The sequence below is a fragment of the Mustela erminea genome, chromosome 8 (genome assembly GCF_009829155.1).
Source record: "Mustela erminea isolate mMusErm1 chromosome 8, mMusErm1.Pri, whole genome shotgun sequence".
NCBI lineage: Eukaryota > Metazoa > Chordata > Mammalia > Carnivora > Mustelidae > Mustela > Mustela erminea.
This window is the reverse complement of record NC_045621.1, coordinates 20,407,579-20,433,763: the sequence shown is the minus strand read 5'-3', so window position 1 is coordinate 20,433,763 and position 26,185 is coordinate 20,407,579. Positions and strand designations below refer to the sequence as shown.

The following is a 26,185-nucleotide window of genomic DNA, read 5'->3' as shown; positions in this document are numbered from 1 at the left end:
TGCTGAGGTATTATGGGTTAACACTGAAAACTGGAAGCAATCTAATTTTAAACTCCAGAGAAACAAATAAATTATAGAATTTCTATCTGATGGCATATTCCATAGTCATTAAAATCCTATTTTAGAAGATGACTGATATGGGAAATGTCAAAGGCAGATAGCAAAGTTAGAAAGCAGTTAATCAATGGGTGAAATAGGATAATTTCATGTTAAATAAAGTACACACAAAAGCATGTGTCTGTGAGTTTGCTTGTACACATGCTCAAAATTGTACCCAGCACACCAGAAATTTATGGTGGTTATCTCCAACTGATAGTATTTCGATTTAAAATGATTTTTCTTTGTTTTTCTGTTTTGCTACATTTGCCAACTTCAGCAACATATATTACTTTAGAAATTTGGGGGGAAAAGGTCACAGAAGATACTTAGTAATATGTGATGAAATTTGTTCATGAAATTTTAGGTAATGATTTGTCTATAGGCTTTGGGATTGAATCCAGACTCTACTCGAAATTCAACAGTACTGTGTAAAGCAATCATTTTCTGGAGACACTTATATGGAGTTTCAAATTTTACCTCTCAGAATCTCATTAGAGTACTAAATACATTTTATTCTTATTTCTAACCAGAACACTCTGGTTATCATATATGGTATGAATTTGTGAGTTTAAATCAGTGTTTCAGGATTTGACTTCTCAGTTGTTTTATTTTCTTATCAAATGATCACAGTGTAAGAAACATTTCTTGCCTTTGGGGAATGTGGGACACAATGATGAGCGTATGACCACATGGTCTACGTGGTACAACATTTCAGTAAGATTTACATTAACTTTGTCCAGTGGGCGTGTATCGATAATGAGTTTCAGAGAATGAACATATAAAACTGATTTTCAATTTAGTTAGTGTGACTTTTATTTAAGGAGGAAGAAGGAGAAGAGAAGGGTCTGAAAGGGAGGGAAAGGCAGGAGGCAGGATAAAGGAGGAACCAGGATCATCCACCTACCTTTCCTCAGTCCTACACAGGGTATTGGCATGCTCCTCTCCTAGGCCCACTCTGATCAGGGAAAAGCTCTATATTTAACATTCCATGACATCTCTCCAAACGGAAATTTTTATGTAGAAGTATATTAAAACATGTATCTTCATTCAAGGGTCAAGAACAGACCCACGCTAAGGACCCACGTGAAGTGCTGTGATATCGGGCAGTGTTCACAGAACACTGAAGAAGGAAAATATTTTGCCATCTGGAAAATGAGATCACCTGCGTAGAGGGTTTTATTTTTAAAATCCAGTTTACTTATTAGATCATTCTCATTGAACATAGTAGCTTGATTGTTGCTAGTGCTATTTTGGGGTGGAGGAAGCCCTCTGTCCTTTTTCTGCTCATACTCCATATGTAAAGATTTTTAATTAGTCTTGTGGCTACTCAGCTATAGAACTTTGCCTTTTAAAATAAGTCTTTTCATTTAGAGCCTCTGTTTGACTTTTTACTATGTCCTTAAAGATTTCTTGGAACATCACATTTAAGAAAGGAAGTTAAAGGAAACAAACAAAAAAACCGTAATGGTAATTTCACAATTTTTTCCTTTCATTGATTGTCTGCCACTCATTCATTCATTCATTCATTTATGAAATAGACATTTCATGATGGTGATTTCCTTGACTATAGAGAGGGTATACCTTAAACATAGAATACCCTGCAGAATTTCTGATAATCATTCTGCAATCATTTCATAGTAACCAAGGTTTAGGGAAATAAAATTGTGTTTCTTAAGTGATGTTCATATTTTAAATACGGATCACACCATTTGTGAGTAAATAGTTCTCAAAAAGAAGAATGAAGACAAATGAGCCTTGCATAGAACTAGGCTACATGTTTAGTGTCTACAGTAATTCTCTCATTTTCTGGAGGCACTAATTTTAAGATTCTTTTGACTTTGGCATTATAAAAAGTGAAGATAAACACCGTTTGGAACACTGGAATGGATCTCAGGAGAAGACCAAGGTGAAATGGAATGGTCTGTTTTATGTTTTAGCTAAATCTGAGCACAAGAGTTTATCTTACTTTTTTTAGAAAACCTTCATCAAGCACATTGACAGCCATTAATACTTTTAAATAACAAAAGTTATAAGTGATTTTAAGCAAGAAAGTAGATGACACCTCCTCCCCACCTGGTTACACATGCTATTTTTCATGATTTACCTGCAGGAGTATGCACGAGAAGCATATGGGGTAAAGACTGGAAATGGGAAATGCTGTTAGGGAAGCTTCCCATAAGCATGAGGTTGGTTATTTATGATTTGGGTCTTTAGAGTTTAGTGGCTTTGGGAATGAAAAGTAAAGGGCAGAAGCAAGGCAAAGTTCAAAGAAAATGACAAGCAAACAAACAGCAGTTAGGAAAACGGAATTTCTTACAGTAAGAAGTGCTCAGCCCACAGCACTGGAGGGAAAATCAGTGCTACTTACTGCTCTGGAGTCTGTGAGGGGCGACCAGACATGAAGCTACGACATTCCTCAGGTGCAGAGGACCCCTGGCCTTTATCCACAATGCTTCCCGCTTCTGACCTATGCAAATGGTGCAGTCCACCAATCAAACAGAGCAGGACACCACTCCTCAATACTTCATATACTTCATAAAGCAAAACACTCCGTTATCGACAACATATATTGCTTGCAAACCCTATGTCATCATGAGTCTATACAGTATGAAATTTTTATCCTACCATTTGATTCATGATCTAGCTGCTTTATTGTCTAAGAATACCACCATCAATGCAGAGTCATTAACTACAAGCAGAATTTTAAATTTAGGAGTTTCTTTTAATCTCAGTAAGTGACATGTTTTATGGAATGGGCATACAAAAAACGTATATTTACTAGAATGAAAAACAACAGGGCACTGCTCAGCTATTTGTATTTTTCCATGTTTAAAATATTACTTACTAAACAGGAGGATATGGTATCAATAGTTGCTTTTCCTCTTTGGACAAAAATGTAAATCATCTATGGAGAAGACTAACACACAGATAACATTTCACCATATTGTTGAGATCTATGAAGTAAAGGTCAATTATATGCAAGCCTGAGATCAACTGAGCTCTGATTTATAGAAAGGCAGGATATGTTTGATAGTAAACACATCCTTTTTCTAAGCTGCAGCTGTACTGTCACCAGTGATACTATTTATACAAGATAGTTCCACCAGCCCTGCCCTAGAGTCACACACCATCCTGGGAACCACATATACAGTACAACCAATTACATTCTACAGACATAAGGCCAACACGAATATTTATAGCTTAAGTTTCTAACCTTTTACTGCCTGCAGTCTTAGATTCTGATTCATTCTCCTCCATCTTCTTCCCTGGTGCCAACTTCTCAGCACTGTCAAGCAAAGCACTGAGGGCCACTCTTCTGAAGACATTTCCATGAGCCTCTTTGATAAACTGGACCAGCTGACGAATGTCACAATACAGCCCCTGTTTAGATGCAAGAAGGAAAGTATGGGGAAAGTTATGTGATTAAACAGTTTTCATAGGAAGAGAGGGAGAAAGTAATCCCCTAGGCTTAGATCAGCGTGAGAATCATAAAAGGAAGACATTTTACTACAGTGGACCAGATGGTACCCGGTCTCTCTCCATTGCTCCTATGGCAACACTACCAAGAACCTTGCCTGTCATCTTTAGTATGAAAAAGGATGGTTACCATGTTCCATATTCAGAAAGTTGGCTGTATCATTAGAAAGACATCAATTTACACTTTAAACCACTGGATTCCCAAGCTTTAATTTTTTCTATTATGACTTCTGAAGAGATGCCTGCAAAAAAAAGGCAATCAGAAGTTTGTTTAGACTAGAGATTTCAGTCTCTCTTTAGCTTCTCCAAATTTTCTGTATCACTGTGATAAAATATGCTAAGTCCTCTAGACACTTCTAACAGAGCCTGATTATTCAAGGATAGTGTATTTTGCTGGACATATTTAACAAATGTGTATGTTGAAGCCCATTTGAACATGAACTTGACTATGAAGTAAAGATGATGCAGGGCTATTAAAACCAATACGTTGATGAGTCCACAGTTAAAAATATGTATAGGACCTTTTTCTCTTGAGATATTAACCTTTTCACTCAGCATTTCCTCCTCTCTCTTCAAGAAGGTGGTTACTGCATTCTTTGCCTTCGGAAAGGTTCATGGCAAAGCAAGACACAGAAGCCTAAGAAACACTTACCTTGATAGCTTTGGTTTTCAAAACCTAAGACCACTGGAACAATCATGCCAATGAGCCTTAAAAGATCAGAAGGAACAGTAACTGAGGAAAACATGGAAAGAGAGTTTTTTCGGTCCTCTGGGCAGAAAGATCTTGTGCTGTCATTGTATTCTTTGATAGCTTCCCCGTAGAAGGGACAAGACACCAAAAAACAAGGGTTCCAAATTCATCAGAGTGCCCAACCCTAAGCACCCAGCAGAGAGCAGTAGTGAAATAATAGGTATGGACTGATGGTTGAGATCCATGGAGTTCTTGGGTCCTAGGTCCTACTAAAGACTTGGGATCCTTGCACCACTCTGTGAAGTAAAGAAACCCCAAAATGTTGGGATTCGACTTTCAGCCGTTCTGATGGAATGGGAGTTCCAAGTCAAAACCAAGATGATTTAAAGAAAATTAAGAAATACAATTATTTCTTCTATATATGATTTTGCAGACTAAAATGTATAAAAAGTGCTCACATGTATTATAATAAACTTTTCAAAGTACTTCTTGCCATGAAAAATTAACTGCATGGATGGTGTCCATGTTTTTCTCAGACTCTAAGAACTTTACCGAGGGGGCTTTGACCGCTAGCAAAATTCAATTCCCTTTGGTTTAGGGTTTAAGTTTATCTCAAGTTACGTGAATAGTCTCAATGGCTAAAAAGCTTAAAATAATTCCCTGATTTAGGTAGCTTAGCAGATAGTGTCAATATGTATAAATATGCAGATTTCTACATAAAAAGTCCCATCACGTAACATTTGGTAAGATAGTGAAATATAAGTCCTTTACTCCCCAGAGAGAACTGAATTCATCTATTTGTGTGGATTCATTAGTCTTTTTCATATCTACTTTTTGTATCCCAAACCACAATTTCCTTGGCAGCAATTAAGCACTAACATGTTATAGCCCCGTCCTTCTCTCACAGTTCTGGTGGCTTTAGTGGTTTAATTAACACAGTCATTTATGAGGAAGTAACTAAAAAATTACAATGTTCTATAAAAGAAAACAAAACTAATTTCAGCAGCAGATTCACATTAATTTTTTAAAGTATGCTTCAAAAATGGTTGGTTTAATATTCTTTAATATTTCATGAGCTAATAGGCTGTGTTGAGCACAGCCTTTCTCTTTAAGAACTTGAAGTACCTTTCAACTATCTCAGCAACCACCACGGAACTTATGAAGTGGAAGAGGAAGATATGTCAACTTTCAAGTGATTTAATGAGTAACAAGGAGAAATGTGTTACTGAGGCTCTACCATGAGCTACTGGTCACTTTGGGAAAACAGAAATTTTAACTTTAAGGTACGGACTTTAAGACTTCAACTTGTCTTTCTCAGGGCCACGACTGAGAATTTTCTTAGAGTGGAGACCAAAGAACTCCTGTGGGAAGAAGAGGTGAACTTCTCACCAGATTCTCAGGGCTGTGCAATTCATGCGTGGTTGAAGCGCAGCGTGTGATAAGGGACTTAAACATGGCGCTGACGATGATGCCTTCCACGTTTTGAGCTGTGGATTTGTTGTCCACCGTGGTGAAGTTATTTCCAAACCCAGCCTTGTCTGGAATGCAAAGGCACCAATTCAAGGCAATGTTTCCATTAAGCTACACAGGTTAAGGAAGTAATGAAGTACATAGCACCCAGGAACTAATGAAGGGCTACATGAAATACAGAAATAAAAGATTAAAGATATCGCTAGGTTTAATCATCTTTATGCAGACTTGGAGATAAACAACTCATAGTCTCCCTCAGAGTCTTTTCTAGGTTATAGTCCATCATGTTGTGGAATGTTTCTATTGATAATCTGAGCAAAGTTATTAATCTGTCATTGGAGAGAGAATTTTTTTGATTCAGCCTTTCTGGGGGTGAGGAATGCTGTCTTCTCAGTGGAAATCCTTCAGTCATTCAGAAGTAGGGGTGGGGTCAACCAGGTAAACAGGGCAGGAGGAGGCAGAGGCAGTGAGGGGTGCCTGGTGGGGGGGTATTCACATGGGCACTGGCAATAAAAAGGAGACTAAGTCCTGCCAAGAGCTGCATAGAACTTCCATCAGCTTCTTGCTCCCAGACTCTGTAGGTATATGGAGAATGAAAACCTTCAACCTCTCTTAGAGCCACTTCCTTATGACTCATTGAAATGTGAAATGCCAATGAAATGAGGCCATCACTCTCTGGTAGCATTTTTTTTTTTTTTTTTTGGTCAGTTTTTCACATATCCACAGACATTTTGTAGGGGACACATGAGATATTCCGGAGCCTTGCCAGAAGATTTCTAATGACTGTGAGCCACCAATGGACTGTAGGGTCCGGGTGTATGCATCTCCAGAATAAATCAGATAAGGACCTGTGTGTTTGGTTGGCTGATTCACCATGAGCCTCTTCTCAAGAGTCCCAGGGGGGATTTGTCACCTTGAAGTAATACACTTTATCACCAACCTTTCACTGTCTGTGTCAGTTGGCAGGGGATTATCCCTAGATTTTACATCATAGAAAGAAATCTTTTGGTCTATGCTTGCAGTTTCTATCTCAGCTAGCTTAAAAAAGAGAAAATAGGAATTTCTCTTACAGTATCTCAACTCTAATTCCCACTTTATGATTTTTAAAAATTTATAATGTGCTCAGCTTAAAACTTCTTTGAGGATATACATTATTTTAGGGGCTCTATAAAGGAACAATATTTTTTTAATGAGGTCACCAAACAATAAAGCCTGGGATACAAATAGGGAAATTGGTCCAAATTCATCAAATAGATCTTCATTATAGATTAATCAACTCTCATACATGTATCATATAAACCACAAAAGGCTATAGTAAGACATTATTTCTTCCAGGCTCTAATCAAAATGTATATGTTACTCAATTCAGGCTTCATACAGCATTTCATTTCATTCCTCTATTTGCATTTGAGTGGTATTGAAGGTGTTTGGTTTATTATGAATGCAGTTGGTGTTCACTGGCCCCTTACACCACAGGTCTCTTTGGTGGGGTTTTCTTAAAGCCATGAAGTATAAAATGGTGTATGGGGCTATCTATATATCCATTTGCCTGTTTTTTAAAAAATTCAGTATATATGTAGGTATAGATGAGCATATCAAAATTATACTACTATTACGTTTATATATATCTTTTCTTTCCTATTTTATTTTGTGAAAAAAATCTCCAAGGACTGTGCCTGGCATATAGTAAGTACTCATATTTGTTGAACTAATGAATATACTCCCTTGTTCCGTGATTTCTGCCTCAATTGTCATATAACAGAAAGTCATGTGAAAGAGAGAAGAGTGCCATGAGTGATGGCTTGAAGGGCCAGCTGTGAGGATGCCACAACTTTACCAAATCCCTTTTGCTGAGGATAGTTGTCATCACAAAGCTTCCAAAAATGTGTCATCAAAGACAATGTGCGAGCTTTTCTTATTGATACTTTATTATACACACACACACACACACACACACACACACACACACACACACACACTCTTTCCCTCTAAATTCTATCCCCACATATTCAGGGTACTTCTGAAACTCTACCTGCGTCACCTCATAGCGATCTCTCCTGGAACATGGCACAGCTTTACTTACTGTCAGTGACAGGCTCCATACAGAATCCTAGCAAAGCATGCAAGAAGTCCACTACATTATTGAGAGAGTCCTTGTTCACATAGTCCCTCATGGTTTGTCGGAATTGCATCTTATCGAGCTTGTATAGCTTAGTGAGGCAGTTCTGGGCCTGCAATGAAGGAAGAAAAGTGGAAAAAGTCACAGGTACCAGCTTAAGCTAGGGATACCATTAGTCTGAGACAGAAGCCTGCAGAAGGCAAAGGCTTCCATCCATCCCTGCTGGCTGCTGCAGGCCAACCCTGCTAGTCCCTCTTGTCTGAGCAAGAGAGGGGCAGAGATAAGCTGAGCAGTACGAAGGACTTTACTCTGAGAAGGGCTGCCCCAAGTAAAACCCAAGGCTAATGTCTAATGCTGGTGCCAAAACCAAAAACCAAAAACCAAAAAACAAAACCCCTTAGTCTTTTCACCAAGATCAAGATTTTAAGATCTCAATGAAGAAAAGCTCAATGTGTCAAAAATTAGGCAGGTTACAGAATTGGTCATTCAGGTTTGAAAAACCTCAAAGGCTTTGTGTAATGGGAAGAAGTGTGCCACTCCTATGTTCAGCTACTTCGAACTTAAGTAGATTTAATTGAGGGGGCAGTGAGAGGGATGTAGGAAGTAGGTATCCAGTGTCCTCTTATCTGGCTAGGAGGGGAAGATCCTTGAAGCAGGGGGGAGGCATAAAATACAGGCAGGTCTCATTTATTTCTTTATGTGTCTGTATTTGAATGTGAGAGTTTGATATTTAAATAGAAATTAGCCTTATAGATGTGAAAACCAAGCAACCATTGGCTAGACCCTAATACTCACAATTATATTGCATATGATCCAGCAAATAATTCTGCCATCTGGCAAAGGGAAAGAGAATAATTCCACAACAATCCCATAATAATCAGAACAAATGAAGGCACGGTCATTGGCTGCAGAAGGCCGCAGACAGAATATGCGGATACTCTCTGGTGTCAGCCAAAGCCTCCCAGCCTTCTCCTACTATGAAGAGAAAAATCACATGTGTTCAGTGCTTTGCTGTTAAAACCTGTTTCTTGCTTGTAAGTACATAACCTTTGACTTTCACACCTCGTGATTTGATGAGCATCCAGTACTATAGCGGAGGAAGCTGGGGCTCACAGAAGGCAAGGATTTTGTCCACGTTGACACAGTTCACAGCAGAATCAAAATTTGGACTCAGAGTCTTGCCCTTTACTGAGGTTATTTCTCTTATGATACAGTAGTCCTATGAAGAATCCAGATAATGATTGGGGCAAACATTATTTAGGTACCACCCACTTTCCAAAAGAACTTATGATGGTGGATGAATGAATAGAGATTGGTTGCTCTCCTGAAGAAACATTCTGTGTAAGAGATATAAGGAAGTCCATGACAAAGGAATGAAATGGGGAAGTAACAGAAGACTATAGGTTGAAGGAACAGGCTAAGGAAAGGGAGGTGATTGGGTGAGGACCACCTTAACTGAGGATGGAAAACTTTGGACAACCAGGCACAATCTTGAAAGTCAGATTGGAGAAAGCAATCCGTAAGAATTCAAACATACAAGGTAGGCCCTTAATGGTTTCCCAGAAGAAAAGTTAAGTTATATCATTACTTTAACAAATCAAGGATCAGAGAAAGATTCTGGAAAAATCTGAAGAGAAATAGAAAGATTTTCAAAGGCCAAAACTTGGAATTCGCAATAACTTTCTTGTTATGACCTTGCTGTAATCCCCCCATCTGTATCCCAAAGTCAGGTGAATTGATAATTGTTTTCATTCTCCCTTTACTAGGTCCTAGAATAATGAGAAAATAAGTGTTTTTATTCCAGAGAGGTTATTGGTTGCTAGATCTTAGTCAAGCTCCTTTTTTTCCCTTACAAAATAAATGTTGCTTGTTATAAAATTATGTTTTCAAAGTATTTACTTAAAATATTTCCTGCATGAAGTAGTATTTAATTATTATCCTATAAAGAATTAGCAAAGATCTTCATTGTTACACTTACAAAACAATTTAAACTTCTGAGTTGGAAAGTATTGAAGCACAAATTATCTGATCTCTACAAAATATACCAAAGGCACCATAATTTCAAATCCATTCGTTAGAGGCTATTAGAATGTCAGAATGAGTTCCATGGGAAGTTTAAGCAAGAATCAAATCAGACTATCAAACCTTAAGCATTTTGATTCTCAATGAATATTCTAAATTTCTCCAAGAGATATAAAGCTGTCAGAGTGAATTTCCTTTCAATAGTATGGGACTACCTGCAAATGATTAAGCTAAAAAAAACACATGCTGGAATTATTAAGCAGTTTGACATATATCATTAATCTTCTATCTCTTCCTCTCTTCCTTCCTTCCTTTCTCCCTCCCTCCCTCCGTGTTTTTTTTCTCTCTTTCTCTCTTCCTTAAAGAAATATAGAGACCCTGATCTGGTAGAAGAAATACTCCTAACATCTTAAAAGTTAAATAACTTCTGAAAATGCAATGTTTTAGAGATTTGTAAAGAACCAGCTTCTTGAAATAGACTTTTCCAGGGATCATGTCTCAAGTTTGTATCTCTTGGACAATGTGTTTGCTGAGCAAGGAGAGGCAAATATAGTCTCTATAATGAATATGAAGCTGGACTACAAGAGAATGGTAGAGTTGCCCTCTAAGTCAGGAAAGCTGAGAAGGCAGGTGAAAAATTGTCTGGACAGCCTGATGGGAAATGTCCAGTAGACTCATGAGGAAAGCATAGTGGACGACTAAGCAGCAAGTGATCTCTCAAGTGGCTTCTGATCACCTGTCCTATTTTCTCCAAGTCTAGAAAGACAGGTTCTGGTGTCAGAGCCAGTGTAGACCTCCAAGCAAAGCATGACACTTATTATATTTAATGTGCCATTTCATGGAATTGGTCTTCTGTATGAGGAGTGATAATAACCATGAAGGCATTTATTCATACTGTGATAGAATTAAAAATCAAACAATAAAAATCACATACACATGCTCAAAGATGGGGCTGATTTCAGCTTTCTATTGCCTTATTATTATTGTTATTTTGATTTTTACATTTTGGGCCTCAAAATCTAGATCTTGGTCAAAGTTGTCATGGTTCAGAATTTAGAAGTTAATTACTGTGACTATAACCCCCCATATACAATCAATGAATATAATACAACATAAAGCATATAAAGGACAGAGACAAGAATGGATAGATGGGTAGATGATGGGTAGATGACAGAGTGAGAAAGAAACCCAGCATGCTAGTACTGTGTGAACATTTCATGACAAAAACTAATACCAAGAAAAAATGGATTGGCATTAGATGTTGACATGATCCTAAAACTCTGCCGTCATATGCCAAAGGGTTTCCTGGACTCAAATTTGCATAAAACCCTTATTTTCAGGAGGATATTTTCTTACAGTTTCAATTCAAATGTATGTATGAGGCAACTGTCCCAGCGTGGACTTGCTATGGAGGTGGGTTATTGCTCAAGAGTGAAGGGAAAAGTAGCAATCAGCTGAGGCAAGCGAAAATGAGCAGGAGTAAGATCATATTCCATGACAGAATTGTGCTTTGCAAGCCCAAGCGCAGAGTTTCAAGTTTCACACAGTTCAAAGGGACATGATCTCAAATACGAAGGAGTCAAGGTTCATTCTCAAACAAAGCAGCCAGAACATGACGGGCTACTTTTATAGTCCTGTTTTGTCCCAATAAGGGCCATTTTCCATACCTATGTAAGAATGACAAACTGAGTTCTAAACTTTGACCCCATTCTTTAACATAAAATATGTTTCTATTGTACCCAGGCAAATGATCAAAAAGTCATTCGTCACAGCCCCTCAGAGGCTCCTTAAATACATTAATCTTTGCCAATGTCTTGCAAACTTTAATTCACACATTCCAATTATACACCCTTTCACCAACTGGGAGTTGGCCTGCTTAGGCAGAAGGCAGACGTGTTTTCCCAATTAAGCTTTCCTAGGCCTGGGTTTTTGAGGTCTTGAGATAGGTTGTGGGAATCTTCCCACTCTGAATCATCATTAATCATGCCTATGCAATGCAATATTTTTCAGGGAACACTGACCCTCATTGTCAAAGGACTCATTTTTAAATTGGAGGCAGGGAAGGAGAGGAAATGGAATCTACTGTAATTCTCTTACATTCTCTCGGAATACCTGGTGTCTCAGACGATCTCCAGAGAGCCCTCGGTGTCCTTCTCCGCAACCATAGGCACATCCCAAAGACTTCACTATTTTAATGAGCATGGTCAGAGCAAGCCTATGGTTGCTTACAGGTGTACTTTCATCCTAGAAAAGTCACAAAGCCCTTTTGGTACTGCCATTCTATTTTGTGATTAAACTGAGTTTTATATGTTTTATGGTGAGCACGTACAACTTGAAAAACAGAATTGTCAAGGGCTCGACAAGCACGTTAACCTTTCTAAAATCCAGATTGCCTTTTAAAAGAAAGAAAAATGTGCATTTTGATCATCCTCTAGGGCTAAAGGATATAAATGTAGACCTCTTGATTAGAAAACATGCTTACTGTATCCTTTGCAGACTATTAGAACCACCTAGACAGACAATGGGGACTATCAGTGATGAAGACAAATAGATTTTCCCAGAAGCTACCCCCATCATCAGGTTTCTGATAGTACCACCAGGAAAGGATTATTGCTAAATTCCTGGAACTGATAAAAGTCTGGAACTTTGAAATCACATGGCAACTTCTGACATTTTTAAGGGACTTTCTAATTTTATATTTTCACAGTATTGTAATACTCACGTACCAGCAAAGTGAGAATATAAAGAAATTTGTCAACACTCAGCTTGTTTCTTCCTTTGCGGGTAAATAGGAAGCGTTCCTGAGATGAATAATCAGAATGGTTATCATCCTCTCTTTTGCCCCATTTAATCCTTGCTGTTACTGAAGGACACAGCTTCCAGAAAAATGAACTTCTGTGAATTATCTCCAAAGAGGCAGAAGGATCCTAATAATTTCCCTTTCTGTATCAGTTTAATGTGCAGAACAAAGGAAATAATGGATAAGCACTTTCATTGTCATGTGGAACAGGTGGCTAAGCAAATGATATCATACACTGAAAGTACTCCAGTGTGGGCAGGGAGTGAAAGAGATGGTGTTACCAAGACGACATCCATGATATGGAAAGGTAGACTCCCCTCCCCTAAAGTTACGCAGTTGCTCCTCCTTTTCTAATCTACAGCCTCATGTAGTGGATGCAGTGCTGAGATGCCCTCTGCAAAACTGAGCATTCTCTGAGCCCGGAAGTGTTGCTGGCTGACAGCTCTCTACTGAGATCCTAACTAGCCATTGCTCTTAGCTAAAGGAGAGTTGCCTCACCTAAGGTTAATGCTCTTCCTGGTAGCAGTATGCTTCCAATGGCTGGTCAAAGGCATGATTCGGGTTTAGGGGTATAAGTGTGGGCTCCTTTTCTCCACCTGGAGATTACTTTTAAGGAGTCATCCTTGCTTTAGAGCTCTCCGTGTGATGAGCTGGTCTGTTACAACTACATTGTAGTTCAACTTCTCTCTCTACCTCATCCTGCTTCTTTTACAACCTCACAATTGTTGATTCTGAGAGGCCGCCTCAGGAAACTTCCTGCACACACATCTCCACATCTCAGTCCATTTCCTGGGCACTCTGTATACCCGACGGTTGCAAATGGAAGACTCAGAAATTATCAATAGAAACTTACTAACTTATTTACTATATATACAGCAATTCAGAAATGTTTGGATTCACATCTTAACTCCATAACCCTGGGCTGGCCACTTAACCACTGTGTGCCCTACAAAATGAGAATCATAATAATATATACATATTTTATATTTATTTTATATGTATTTATATGTATTATATACATATTTATTTATTTATTTATTTATTTATTTATTTATTTCTAGGTGTGGGATACTGCTCTCTTTTGAGACTACTTTGTGCAAATTAGAAAAGGCATTCCTGTGGGTAGATGAGTTAGAAAAAGATGAGCCCTTTCAGTAGATGCATCTCTTGGTTGAACAGTTCAGTGAGCAGAGTATAGGTTGGATCTCAGTCCTTCTTGACTCAGCCTTAGCCACGAGCCCTTGTGTGGTGCACTGACTGTACAGTTAAAGGCAGTAAGTAGTGCCTTAGATAAGTTCACCCTGGGTAGTGCCTGATTTGGAAGATAGGTTTATACCCATTTTTAGATTACTGTATGTTCCTTTAAAAAAAAAAATTCCTAGCTCCAAAAGCTCTTAGTAAATATCTATTCAGGTTTGGCTTTCTTTACACCTTCAGATGTCCTTAGGATTTAGGTTCCTCTTACAGGAGACATCAGAAAAATGTACCAAGCTACAGACAGAAATCAGGACAGATATTAAATAACATTTCAAGCTCTCAGTATTAGTTAGTGACATATATAGAAATAGAATTAGATCTTCCTTTCTGAATTAATAAATTCCCCATGCTTCTGGTATTACTACACTGTAAAATTAGATAAACTCTCAGATTCCACTGAAAATAACAGAGATTTAGGGCAGAAGAGACCTGTGTGAATCAGAAATACATGTACTTAACCTATGGTTAGGTTTTATTTTATAAATTATTTGTTCTACAAAGAGTACTTTTTTCCAGAACTATGAAATATTGATTACTTGATGGTTGTTTTGAAGACTACATATCTGACTTCAAAAAAATTCCATCTAACCAAGAGTGATAACTTCTGTTCAAATACTGTTTACATTATCAAGTATCTAGGATACTAACTGGATTTTAAATTGGCAAGAGACTTGCAAGTCTACAAAAAGAAATCATATGCAGATACCAGTTGGGTAAAATTTTAGAACTAAAAGTAAAAATGTAATACTAATAACAACTTCAGAAATTCTTAGGATACATAACAAAGCCCCCTTTAATTTAGTTCCAACTGTCTAAGCGTTAATAATAAAACCTTATCAAAATTTCACAACTCTTTATTTTTTTTCTTTCTATTTTCCCTTGAATATTATATTGGATAAAATACCATCGATTATCTCTTTGAGTAGCCAACTTATATTGAAAGATAAAACATGGACATTTAGTAAGAGTGAGATCTGAGGATTTTTGGATTATCCTCAGCAATGTATGAAGAGGTAAGAAGCTGGCAACCTTAAGCACTGGAAGATACTGTCAAAATTGGAAAATACACTTGGGATTCTTGGGTAGCTCAGTCAGTTAAGCGTCTTCATTTGGCTCAGATCATGATCCCAGAGTCCTGGGATCAAGTTCCCATCAGGCTCCTGCTTGACATTCAAGCAGTGGTAGAGCTAATTTCCTGGTCATGTTATTTCTTTAGGGTAGTATCTCTGTTATACTATATGACCATCACTCACAGTCTGTCAAGAATACCTTTTCTCAAGATTTTCAGGATCTGACCAGTGAAGAGCCTGCTTTTCCCTTTGCCCACTGTTCCCCCTGCTTGTGCTCTCTCTCTGACAAATAAATAAATAAAATCTTAAAAAAAAGAATTGGAAAATACACATTTATGATTAAGTCAGAGGAAGAAAATCCTAAAGAAAGGATTCAGGAACCCAAGAATATTGGGAAAGAATATTTGGATGAGAGACTTAAAATATTAGGAAGATAGTAGACAATGAGATGAAGAAACACAGATGATCGATGCACATTAAAAATGGATCAAGTAGGATTAGAAAGAGATAGAGAAGAAATTAAAAGAGGAAGGAGCACCACAACACTTATTCATAGTTTGGATAATTATGTAGATGGTAGAACTCTGCACACGTCATCTTACACCTGTAAACACTTGACCTTGATGTGTACATCCTGACATTAGATATTCAAATCTTCTGTTGATTTCCATTTGTTAACAGTATTTTCCAACAAAAACCCTGAACTGAAATCAGTGTAAGTTATGTGAATTCAAACTATGGTAATTCTTTTTTCTTTCTCTCTCTCTCTCTCTCTCTTTTTTTTAAAGTAGGCTCCATGCCCACCATGGCACTGAGGAGCCCAATGTGGGGCTTGAATTCACAACCCTGAGATCAAGACCTGATGAAATCAAGAATAGGACACTCAGCTGACTGAGCCTCCTGAGAGCCCCAAGCTATGGTATTTATTTAGAACTCAAAGTAAAGAAAAAAACTAATTTTTGGCATTAAGTGCAGAGATCATAAGTGAGGTGTTGCCAAGGCAAAGGGAATTAAATTCAGGAATAATCAATAATAAGAAAACTAAAAACATAAGTTGTGAAACACTGAGATATGAGAGCACCGAGACTAGTCTTTGAAAGCAACCAATTAGCTGAACAAAATTCTTCTCTTTCTTCAACAGTGATTGAGATCGGCTGCCAAAAAAACGTGCTCCTTAGATCAAGAGAAAAAAACATCATCTTGTGGAAAAATTATACAGCTCGTTATGGACTGAATATATTTTCCCCAAATTCACATGTTGAAGCATTAACCTGCAATGTGATGGTGTTTGAAGATGTGGCTTTTGGGAGGTAATTAGGATTAGATGATTTCATGAGAGTGGGGCTCTAGTTTGATGAGATCAGTATCCTTATAAGAATGGACACCAGAGGACTCTCTCTCTCTCTCTCTCTCTCTCCTCTCTCTCTCTCTCTCTCTCTCTCTCTCTCTGTGTGTGTGTGTGTGTGTACAGAAAAAAGAGGCCATGTGAGTATACAGCAAGATGGCAGCTACCTATAACCCAAGAGAAGAAGCTTCAGAAGCCTCGCTGACACCTTCATATTGATCTTCCCAGACTCCAGAAATGTGAGAAGAGAATTTCTGCTGTTTAATCCACCCAAACTATGGTATTTTGTTATGGCATTCTGAGAAGAAAAGAGTTCTTGATTTGGTCAGACCCTGAAAAATTTGAGAAAGAGGCTATTCTTGACAGACTGTGAGTGATGGTCATATAGTATAACTGAGATACTACCCTAAAGAAATAACATGACCAGGAAATTAGCTCTAACACTGCTTGAGTGTCAGTGGTTTTTGAATTGAGAATACCATTTCATCTAACCATTTCTACTAATGCCTGGTGAGAACCCACTGAAGAGATTTCTAGGCTCACGACTTTCTTTAGGGACTAGTTGTGATCAAATTCTTGGCAAGCAAGCACTGGAAAGAAATTAGGGGCAACATTTCTCGAGAACACAGAAGGTGGTTCACTCATACCTTCTCTTGGTTCTTATCATTCTTCTCATAAGGTCCACCTCCGCCTCCGCCTCCTCCTCCTCCTCCGTCACCTCCTCCACCACCTCCATCTCCACCTCCTTCTTCTCCTCCACCATCTCCAGCTCCACTAACGGAAGGGCCCCCGAATCCACAGGGTGAACTTCCAGATACACCTTTGAACTGGAAGGTTCCCTCACTGGCTCTTTTTTCTGTAGTTTCATGTTCCTTGTTTTCACTCTTTTTTCTGTTCTTTTCTACACAAGGCACCACACCAAGTTGAAGCAAGCATTCCACAATGTTTAGTGCTACATCACAGATGCGAGAACTGATGTCATGATTCAGGACAAGATAAACAGCCTTCAGAACCACCTGGAGGGAGAGAAAAAGATGAACAGAAGGTGATTAGTTTGCCTGAACTATCTCTTCCTACATAGATTTTGTTATTTTGTTTAATACATTTCTTTTAGGCTTTTCTATGTACTTAAGCATAAATAATTGAGGTAATTTTCAAATGTGCCTATTTAAATAGCACTGGGACCTTGTGTATGTGCTTAAGTATAAGTCACCCAAAGACATAAAATGTATGTATGAAAAGAAAATATTGTATATTATCTCACTGAAGTATTCCAAAACTTATCATAATACTGTTAATAGGGATACTGAAGAACAGTGAATTAATGGGACCATAATTTTTCACCTAAATGGAAACTGGTTCAACTGATTTTTTAAATCAAAGGGTTTTAATCCTCTGCCTTTCACTTTCTGTCATAATAGATAAAAAAACAATGATTCCCTCATCCACATAAACGAGAAACATTTAGGCATTCACAATTGTATCATTATTGACACCTCAATTTTAAATGCAAAATATTTGCATGTTTAAATTATGTCTTTTCATTGATTTTAATATATTAAATTATTTTCTGAGCCCGTTTTCTTATATGAAATAAAAAATGTTGTGAAATATAATCGTAAACTATAACAACCCTTTCATTTGCTAATAACTATAATCAAGACAGGCGTTCTTGAGAATGCAAGTTTAAATCTTTTAATGGGGTTCTATTCATTTTCCCTTGCTACCCAGGAGGTTTGTAGTCATGTTGCTTGTATAATAAAAGAAAATAAACTGAGAACTTTTTACTCTTAATTCTAGAGAAACGAGACTTAGCCCATACTCGTTTATGTGTATTTTACATAAGCATATTCAAGATTTGTTAATGTTTTTGGATTATAAAAATATTCTGAGGTCAGATCACATCGAATGTAATGCTTGAAAAAAAATAAAAAGGGAAAGTTGCCTTGGTGATGGTTGACACATTTGTGAAATTTTTTATATGGGTAGCCTTTTCATTTTAAGGTTCAACATTGCTAAGAATCTATTTTATAGCATTATAAAAACTGGATCAAAGAGTCATTATCTTTCAAGCTTTGGTAAGAGAAATTCTAGCTTCTTACTGAAAGATCAAGCATGCCATTCTTGTGGACAAAGTTATTAGTCCCATCGATATGCTCCGTGTCCTCTAAGTAGCTGTAGTTTATGCAGGAGTCTGTGAGGCTTCGGGGCAGATTTGCACATGCCAAGGGTTCATGTGGCATCTCCGGGATAGGCACCTGGTTGCAAAGCTTCCTCATATGCTCACTGAAAAAGTCTGCGTAGCCTACGTTGAACGATGCCAAGGTGGTGTTGAAGGTTGCAACTGTGATTGTGGAGATCTGGGATCGCACTAATAAAAAGAAAGCAGTGTCTTAATTTTCCCCATATTAGCTCATGACATCATGTCAGGCAGTTACACTCTCATGGTCACAATCAGAGCTGAGGCTGTTGTAGATGTTTGACTTGGAGGCTCAAAGCTATTCTCAATTCCCACAAAATGGCCTTGGGTCAAGTCCATGTGACATTTGGCAAAAATGAAAGTTACAGAAAATGTGAATTCCAACTGGCTTCCTTAAGACCCAGGCTAGAGTTTAACTTTTGTTTAACAGGTGGATTTTACCTGTTACCATTACTCTTAAACGGCAGATCCTACTGATACAGTAGTATCTATGCATATTCAGGATTTACTAATGCTTTTAGCAACTGGTTTAGTTGAAGTATTTCCCCACAAGTTTGTGGCTGGTAAAATATTTGGTTTTATCTAGCGTATTTAAGCAACAGCAAATAAGCAAGACTTTTTTCTCCTTTGTTCAAGAGTAATGGAACATAAATTTGTGGTGGAAGTAACTGGTATCATCAAATACTTGACACATACTCCAGGGAAAAGAGGGGTTCCATTTTTGCTTGTAAGTTAAGAGTACAGAATGAGAGACCAATTTGGCTTCCACCCAGACACACATGTTTTCTCCACATGAAGCATCTAAGGCACTTATTTGAAAGAGCAGCTGTCTGAAAAAGGAATCCATGGCCCAGGAAGGCAGTGACTTTCCTCTCATTGAAGGTAGATAAGACCTTTCGAGGGACATCATACAGGGGACCATGGTACTGAATATATAACTGTCTTCTAAGTCTCTTCTAGCCCCATGGGTCTATGACCTTTTGAAAACAAAGATGAATGGCTTCTTTCCCCTCTAAGAGGTATGGTGTTTGCAGTGTGCCATCAAATAGCTTTGGCTACAAAGGAAATCCCAAGAATGGCTCGCAAGTAAATTACCCAGCAATGTAATACATGAATGCAAGTTTTTAAAAAGTAGAAGGAGCCAGATTGCAATGAAAATGGAATATGGAGTAAAAACAGGAAACAGGAAAAGGAACCTGAAGTCCCGCCTGCAGGTGCCGCCTCCGACCCACCTTCCTTGACAGTGTTTTCTCCGTGGCTGTTGGAGTGATCTGGCAGGTCACTCACCAGGGTGTGGTGGGAGTGGGAGTGCCTGGCACTCAGGCTCTCCATCTCCGTGGCTGCATCTGAACTGCCCCGCCGGGTAAATTTCCCTGAGATGGACAAGAGTACCATGAAAGAATTTAAAAATGAAAGATTCTCTGCTGAGATGTTGTCTTTCCAAAGGACAGCAGGGAGGATAAAGGGACATTAGGAAGTGCCTGAGGCACAGCCAAGTAGCAGACATTGGACTTGTTCTGGGAATAGTCAGGGTCAAGAGGATGGATGAAGCTGTCTGTCGTAAGATCAGCCCCAATCTAAGCCAAATGTTAGAAACCATATATGGAGTCCCAGAAAACTCTCAGTTTCTGAATTTAAGCTGGCTTTCTAAATACGCCATCCAGGAAAGGGGGAGAAACTTCTTTTTCTTTTCTTTACATTTTCTTTTTCTAATATCCAAATTAAAGTCTGTTTTAGGATTCACGATGAATCCTAATGCACAAGACCCTTTAAGGCCATGTTTCCACATCTAAAGTCCCTAAGAAATAGGGCCATTACCTGCCTAATTATACACAGTTCTCCCATATTTAATTAAATTATCTGCATTCCTTTGGTACTAGAAGCTAGCATCTGGGTCCACATTTCCTGACTAAACTGTTCAAGAAAGATGCAGATTTGCCCCGGAGCCCTAGATCCAGATTTCTAAACAGGTCACTCAAGCTCTGCCCTACTTTGAAAACTCCTTGTGGTCACCTAAAATGGTGGTTTGCCAGCCTCCTTTTTCAATGCCTCGCCTGTCTTCACCAAGCCCAGAGAAACTTCCGAAGGAGAATGTGCTTCGGGTCGGGGACACATCCAGATGGTCCTCGTGAAGCAGGAATGGCACCCCCATTCTTCGGGGCCTCCTCTTCCCTGTGTGGTGGAATGGGATTGAGCCTTTCCTCTCTCGGTCTTCTTTGCGACTCTTGAACTATGAGGATGAGAGGTAAAGGGTTAGGCACAGGGCAAATAATAATAATCTGCAGTAAAATACAGGAACGTTCCAGGAAGAAGAGACCAGAAAGTCCATGAGTATCATCCAATAGAGATGGGTGAAATTTCCATAATGCATTAGAAGAGTGAAAGACACAAAACAAAATGTAACATATTCCCTGGGTCTTTCTGCTAGCTTGTGTTGTCCCTTGACCAGTGGGATCAGTATCAACTGGGAAACTGTTAGAAATACAAATTGCCAGGTTCAACTCCAAATAAACTAGATTTAGAAACCTTGAAGGTAAGGTCTAGCAGTTGTGTTTTTTTTTTTTTTAAGATTTTTATTTATTTGACAGAGAGAAACACAGAGAGGAAACACAAGCAGAGGGAATGGGAGAAGGAGAAGCAGGCTTCCCACCTAGCAGGGAGCCTGATGTGGGGCTCGAACCCAGGACCCTGGGATCATGACCTGAGCAGAAGGCAGATGTTTAATGACTGAGCCACCCAGGTGCCTCATCAGCAGTTGTGTTTTAATAAGCCCTGTAGGTGATTCTGATAAATGCTAAAATTTGAGAACCATAGGTTAGAGTATAGGATTCTAGAGTCACCACTTGGACCAGCCAGTTATTATTGGTTTCATTTTTCCAGGATTGAAATCAATTTTTCCAGCCAGACAACTTCAAGTGTGTGCCACTGTCCATAAAGTTAGAAGATACAAAGCATGAATTGGTACAAACCCATTACTCCTGTCAAACAAGTTCAAAATCCAGTAGAAATAAGAGTTAAGAATTTCTTGAGATGCTTTTAAAATATACCAACGTCGGTCTAACCTGCAGCAGTTCTGACCTAATTGGTTTGGGTGCAGGTCTGGGCACAGCAATTTTTTTGTCTTCCCAGAGATTCTCATGTGTAGTCAGTCCTGAAAACTTATTCCCCTGGATTACTGACATTTTTAGAAAAACTACAGCCATTGCCTATCATTACATTATCAATGAAGGTAGACATGACTGCTTGCATAGCAACACTCTGAACTCATATGTAAGTTAACAATATGTTCTGTGTCTTCCATGAACACAGCTGAACTAATCATTTTGAAAAATAGAAAATGAAGCTACTACACATACATTATTCTACACATTATTTCCTAGCTGATTGGTTCCATATATTTACAAAAAGAGAGAAGGAACGGTAGATTCATAAAAGCATGACCTAGTTTGAACAAGACCTGGTTTTGAGTTTGGACTCAACCTTTCACAAACTGCTAAAATTTCCAAGGCTTAGCTCCTTTCTTTTTTTGAGAATAATTAACATTCATTGAGTACTAAGTAAGTACCAGGCCCAGGGAGAAATTTACAGGTATTATCTCAATCCTCATAACCTTTTGAAGTAAGTATGTTATGTATCCAATTTACAAATGAAGGGACTGATATTTAGTATCGTTTGACCAGGATAACAGAGGTTGAAGGTGGCAGAGCAAGAATTTGAACACTGGTTAGGTGACTCCCAAGCGTACACTTGACTTTGCTTTAAATTTTTTATTTTTAGAGGTCAGTGGATGCAGAGTAAATGTTTATTGAATGGAAACCTATGAGATGGCCTATAAAAAGTTGCGAGGGTAGAAAATTTAGTGATTTGTTGTGAGGATTTACTACTTTATTTACAGAATTTTGTTTATTTTGCTGTCTTTAAACTAGAGATGACCTCAAGAATAAATGTTCCATGATGATCCCATCACTCTGAATAAGACTTCAGTAAGGCTCATTTTCTTGGGTGCAAAATGTAGAAATTTAGGATCTCATTGGATTAAATGAGAACCATTTATATAAAATCCTTGATAAAATGAGAGGAACCATACAAATATAAGTCGCTATCATGGCTACCATAACTATCTCCACTACCACTGAAAGCACCCTACACACATCATCAGGATTGAGCTTGGTAACATTAAGAAAGGGAAACATTCATGCATACAGAGGGACTCACACAAAGTCATGCTGCAAACCAGTGCTATAAGTGGGGGCTGACCTCTCTCCTCAATGTTCCTTTCCCAGCCTAACCCATTCTGTAGCATGACCTCATGTCCTACTGATTTTTTTCCAAGTACCAAAATATTAGAGAGCTTAAATGGTTCTACTCACCTTCTTAAAAATGTTCATGCCAAGGTCTGAAGAAAGATCTGGGACTGCAGACCTACGCAAATTGGTCAACGAAACCTTAGAAAAGGCCTCAGGGCTAAGAGATTTTTCCTCTTCATTACACTTCATGGTGAGGTCCTTAATAGACAATAAAGGCAGACTTCACAATCAAGGACTTGTGGCTTTATATCCAAAGACTTTTCTTATTGAGATGTCATATTTTTAACAGGGGTGTGCCTAATGTTTTGATATCTATGAACTGTTTAACTTGTAGTTCTAGACTTTTAGAATCCATATCCTGCTTTGGAGGAGATATGTTATATATTAACTGTAACCCCTGTTTGGAGTTTTTAACAGTGAGAACATGAAGCTCCATATTTGGGAAAGCCAACAAAGGTATCTCGTTTTCTCTTTCCATTAAAAAAAAATTTTTCTGTTTAATGGTTCACCGAAAGAGATTTTTATTTTGGGAAGAATCATCTACTAAAACAGAGTATCTCTCTTTTTCACTCTAATACTGCTCATGTTTACTTTCAAAATATATAGACATTTTCAGATATAGCCAATTCATAATTAATTAAACCAAACAACTGGGACACACTGCAAATCACTATTTTTCTCTACATATCCAACAGACATGGTATCAATGAGAAAGAGGGAAAGAAAAAGTGGTCAAGCTGGTATTAGCACATTCATTTATCAAAAAGTGATTTTCAGGGGGATGTCATCAAATCAGAATATGGTCAGTTTATTTTTCCAAACATCTATAATAAATAGGAAGACTATATGTCCCAAGGAAATATTTCTAATTATGATATTGAGGTGCTAAAAATTTTGAGCTATGCAAACGAAGGTAAACCATGTTCAGTAAAATGCTAGTGTCACACATTTCATGATATCAGTAATCAACAGTTGTATGAGAGAACTCTCTATTGATTAGCACTTCAGTTGGGAGATTTTCCATTATTCTGGATCAACAGGGCCTTAACTCTAGATTAGTGTGAGTTAGAGGTATTTAGATACCCTTCTTTGAATGGTAAATTAAATGCTAAAAAAGAACCAAAATTATCTAGCAATAAAAGATAAAAGGGAAAGGATAATAACAGCAGAGTAACCCACGAATAATTGTCAGCACTGGAATGAAGAGATGGATGAGTAGGAGAAAAAGAGAATCTGTTATGGCCAAAGTTGTTGATTCAAAAGACAATGCACTGAGTTTCTCTTACTTGGGTTTTGTGGGTGTTCACTAGTGAGGGAGCTGCTGCCACCATCGAGCTGCTCCTGGGTCTGGGCAAGAGAGGAATATCTGGCTCTGGAGGCTTTTCAGGCTTCTCTTCCAACATGTGCCGCAGCCTTTGTAGATAGTACATCAGAGACCACTGAGTGCCTTCCTCAGACCAGTGGGGCTGGAGTAGGCAGCGAAGAACAGCAACATCAAAGTAGGTGGCATAGCGGGACCTTTGGCATGGAGGTATCACAAGAGAGGCTCTGTTTCCAATGACAGAAAGATGATTATATTGGCAAACATCCCAAGGGGTGACACAACATGGTTTATAGCTTTACTTTTCTCATTTGTTTACTTATTCATCCACTTATTTTTTGTGTAGTTTACTCTACTATACCCACAATGGGTCCCACTCTTTTCACTTTTGCTAGATACTTCTCAGAAGTAGAAAAGTTAGAAAGAGTTTTGAAGGATAACTAGGAATCAGCTAGGCTAAGTTGAGGATGGGGCAGGAGGGTAGATCAGCATTTCAGTCAGAGGAAACCATGCCTACAAATGTGGGGTTAGAAAAAGTCATGAGTTTTGGGTAGGTGGGGGAGAGTAAGCAACTGGTATTAATTGGTGAGTAATTTGGGTGGTGGGTGTTGAGGAGAGTCTATAGAAATAAATGAGTTTCAGGTTGTGACTTCCTTTTATACAATGCTATCTGTTTGGGGTTTTTTTTTTAACCTTGATATAAATGGGAATATTTGTGTACCTTACTGGCTATCTTAATCAATTATTGGTGTTAATACCATGTAAAAGAACCAGAGAACCTACAAAGTACTAATAAGCAGAAGTTACATTATGAAGAAAATTTTCAAAATTTTGAAATCATTTTGAAAACTCTATATATTCATATAAAATGTAAAAACTAATTTGAAAAAAATCTCAAGGTTCTGAAATTTTATTACTCAATTTAAACACATGATACAGTTACTATTTAGTGTTTAACTTAATTACACTATAAAATAGGTTTAAACAATTATTAAATATACTACATCATCCTAGGTACCTTAGGGGATGTGAAGATATATAAGTTTAACTTCTTCATCTTGAGTAACATATGGTCCAGGGAATGATAGACAATAAATAACAAATTATAAACTGAGAACTCCTAAGATCCAAAATGAAACCTTAAATCTAAAATCTAAACTTAACTCCCAAACCCAGTTTCTTCCTGAGTTAGGGGATACAAAAGGGAAATTTTTGTACCCTGCTATCAACTAGCAAATGGCACAACCCACACATGAAGAACTTAAAAAAAAAAAAAAAAAAAAAAAAGCAACCATTAAGAAGTGAGAAGATTTCCTGAAATTTCCAGACCATATTTTTTGAACTGAAGGTTATGGCTCTTGATTGGTTCAAGAATTAATTCAGAAGTATATGACTACTATTGAAATGTTAACTAGAATAAAAACCATCAGAATGCAACAAATGAAATAAGGATTTGTATGTTTAGAAAAACCTGTTTCACTATAATTGTAATTAGTAATGACGTAAAATAGATTTCTTACCATGGGCTGCAGTAAAAAGTTCAAATATGTAAACCCAGACCACGTCTGGCACTCTGGAGATCATTTTCACAGTCTTTGTGCTCTCCTAAAGCACATGTTGCTCTTGGCTCTTTCCACTCTCATTAGTAGTATTGTCTGGTGTGTTGAGGGGCAATTGCTTATGTACACGGTGGTTTGACAGTCAATGTTGTTTTGTAGTCTAATCTTGAGTATTTTGATTGATAATTAGGAAACTACATAGAAGTTAAAACCACATAGGGTACTACAGTACTAAACCCTAAATAAAATTATTTAACTGAATTGGCAGTCATATAAGGAGAAGCTTTCTACAATCATCTAAGTTCCCATATATGTTACGCTAGAATTTATCCTGTTTCCAGGGAGATCGAATACTCTTTGAATATCAACTGCATGTCAACTTTCAATCCATAAGAAAGTCCCATAGATTCTCCTTCCTACCACTTTTTATCAGCTCCACAGACACCAA

General features: G+C 37.9%; 1 protein-coding gene across 13 annotated transcripts in view; it reads right to left on the bottom strand.

Annotated features, from left to right (window-relative positions):
• Positions 1-26,185, bottom strand: part of UNC80 (unc-80 homolog, NALCN channel complex subunit) — a 228,312-nt gene that overhangs the window by 156,733 nt on the left and 45,394 nt on the right. For 7 of the 13 annotated variants that reach the window (XM_032354642.1, XM_032354650.1, XM_032354649.1 and 4 more), the window contains exons 8-18: positions 24,144-24,405; positions 22,921-23,055; positions 20,564-20,780; positions 19,747-19,923; positions 18,453-18,721; positions 16,998-17,366; positions 11,976-12,122; positions 7,821-7,968; positions 5,657-5,805; positions 3,314-3,480; positions 2,468-2,566 (exon numbers count right to left, since the gene is read on the bottom strand). In XM_032354642.1, coding sequence (XP_032210533.1) covers positions 2,468-2,566; positions 3,314-3,480; positions 5,657-5,805; positions 7,821-7,968; positions 11,976-12,122; positions 16,998-17,366; positions 18,453-18,721; positions 19,747-19,923; positions 20,564-20,780; positions 22,921-23,055; positions 24,144-24,405 — 2,139 coding nt within the window. The remainder of the gene's footprint in view (positions 1-2,467; positions 2,567-3,313; positions 3,481-5,656; positions 5,806-7,820; positions 7,969-11,975; positions 12,123-16,997; positions 17,367-18,452; positions 18,722-19,746; positions 19,924-20,563; positions 20,781-22,920; positions 23,056-24,143; positions 24,406-26,185) is intronic. The other 6 variants (XM_032354647.1, XM_032354654.1, XM_032354651.1 and 3 more) reach the window with 3 other exon arrangements.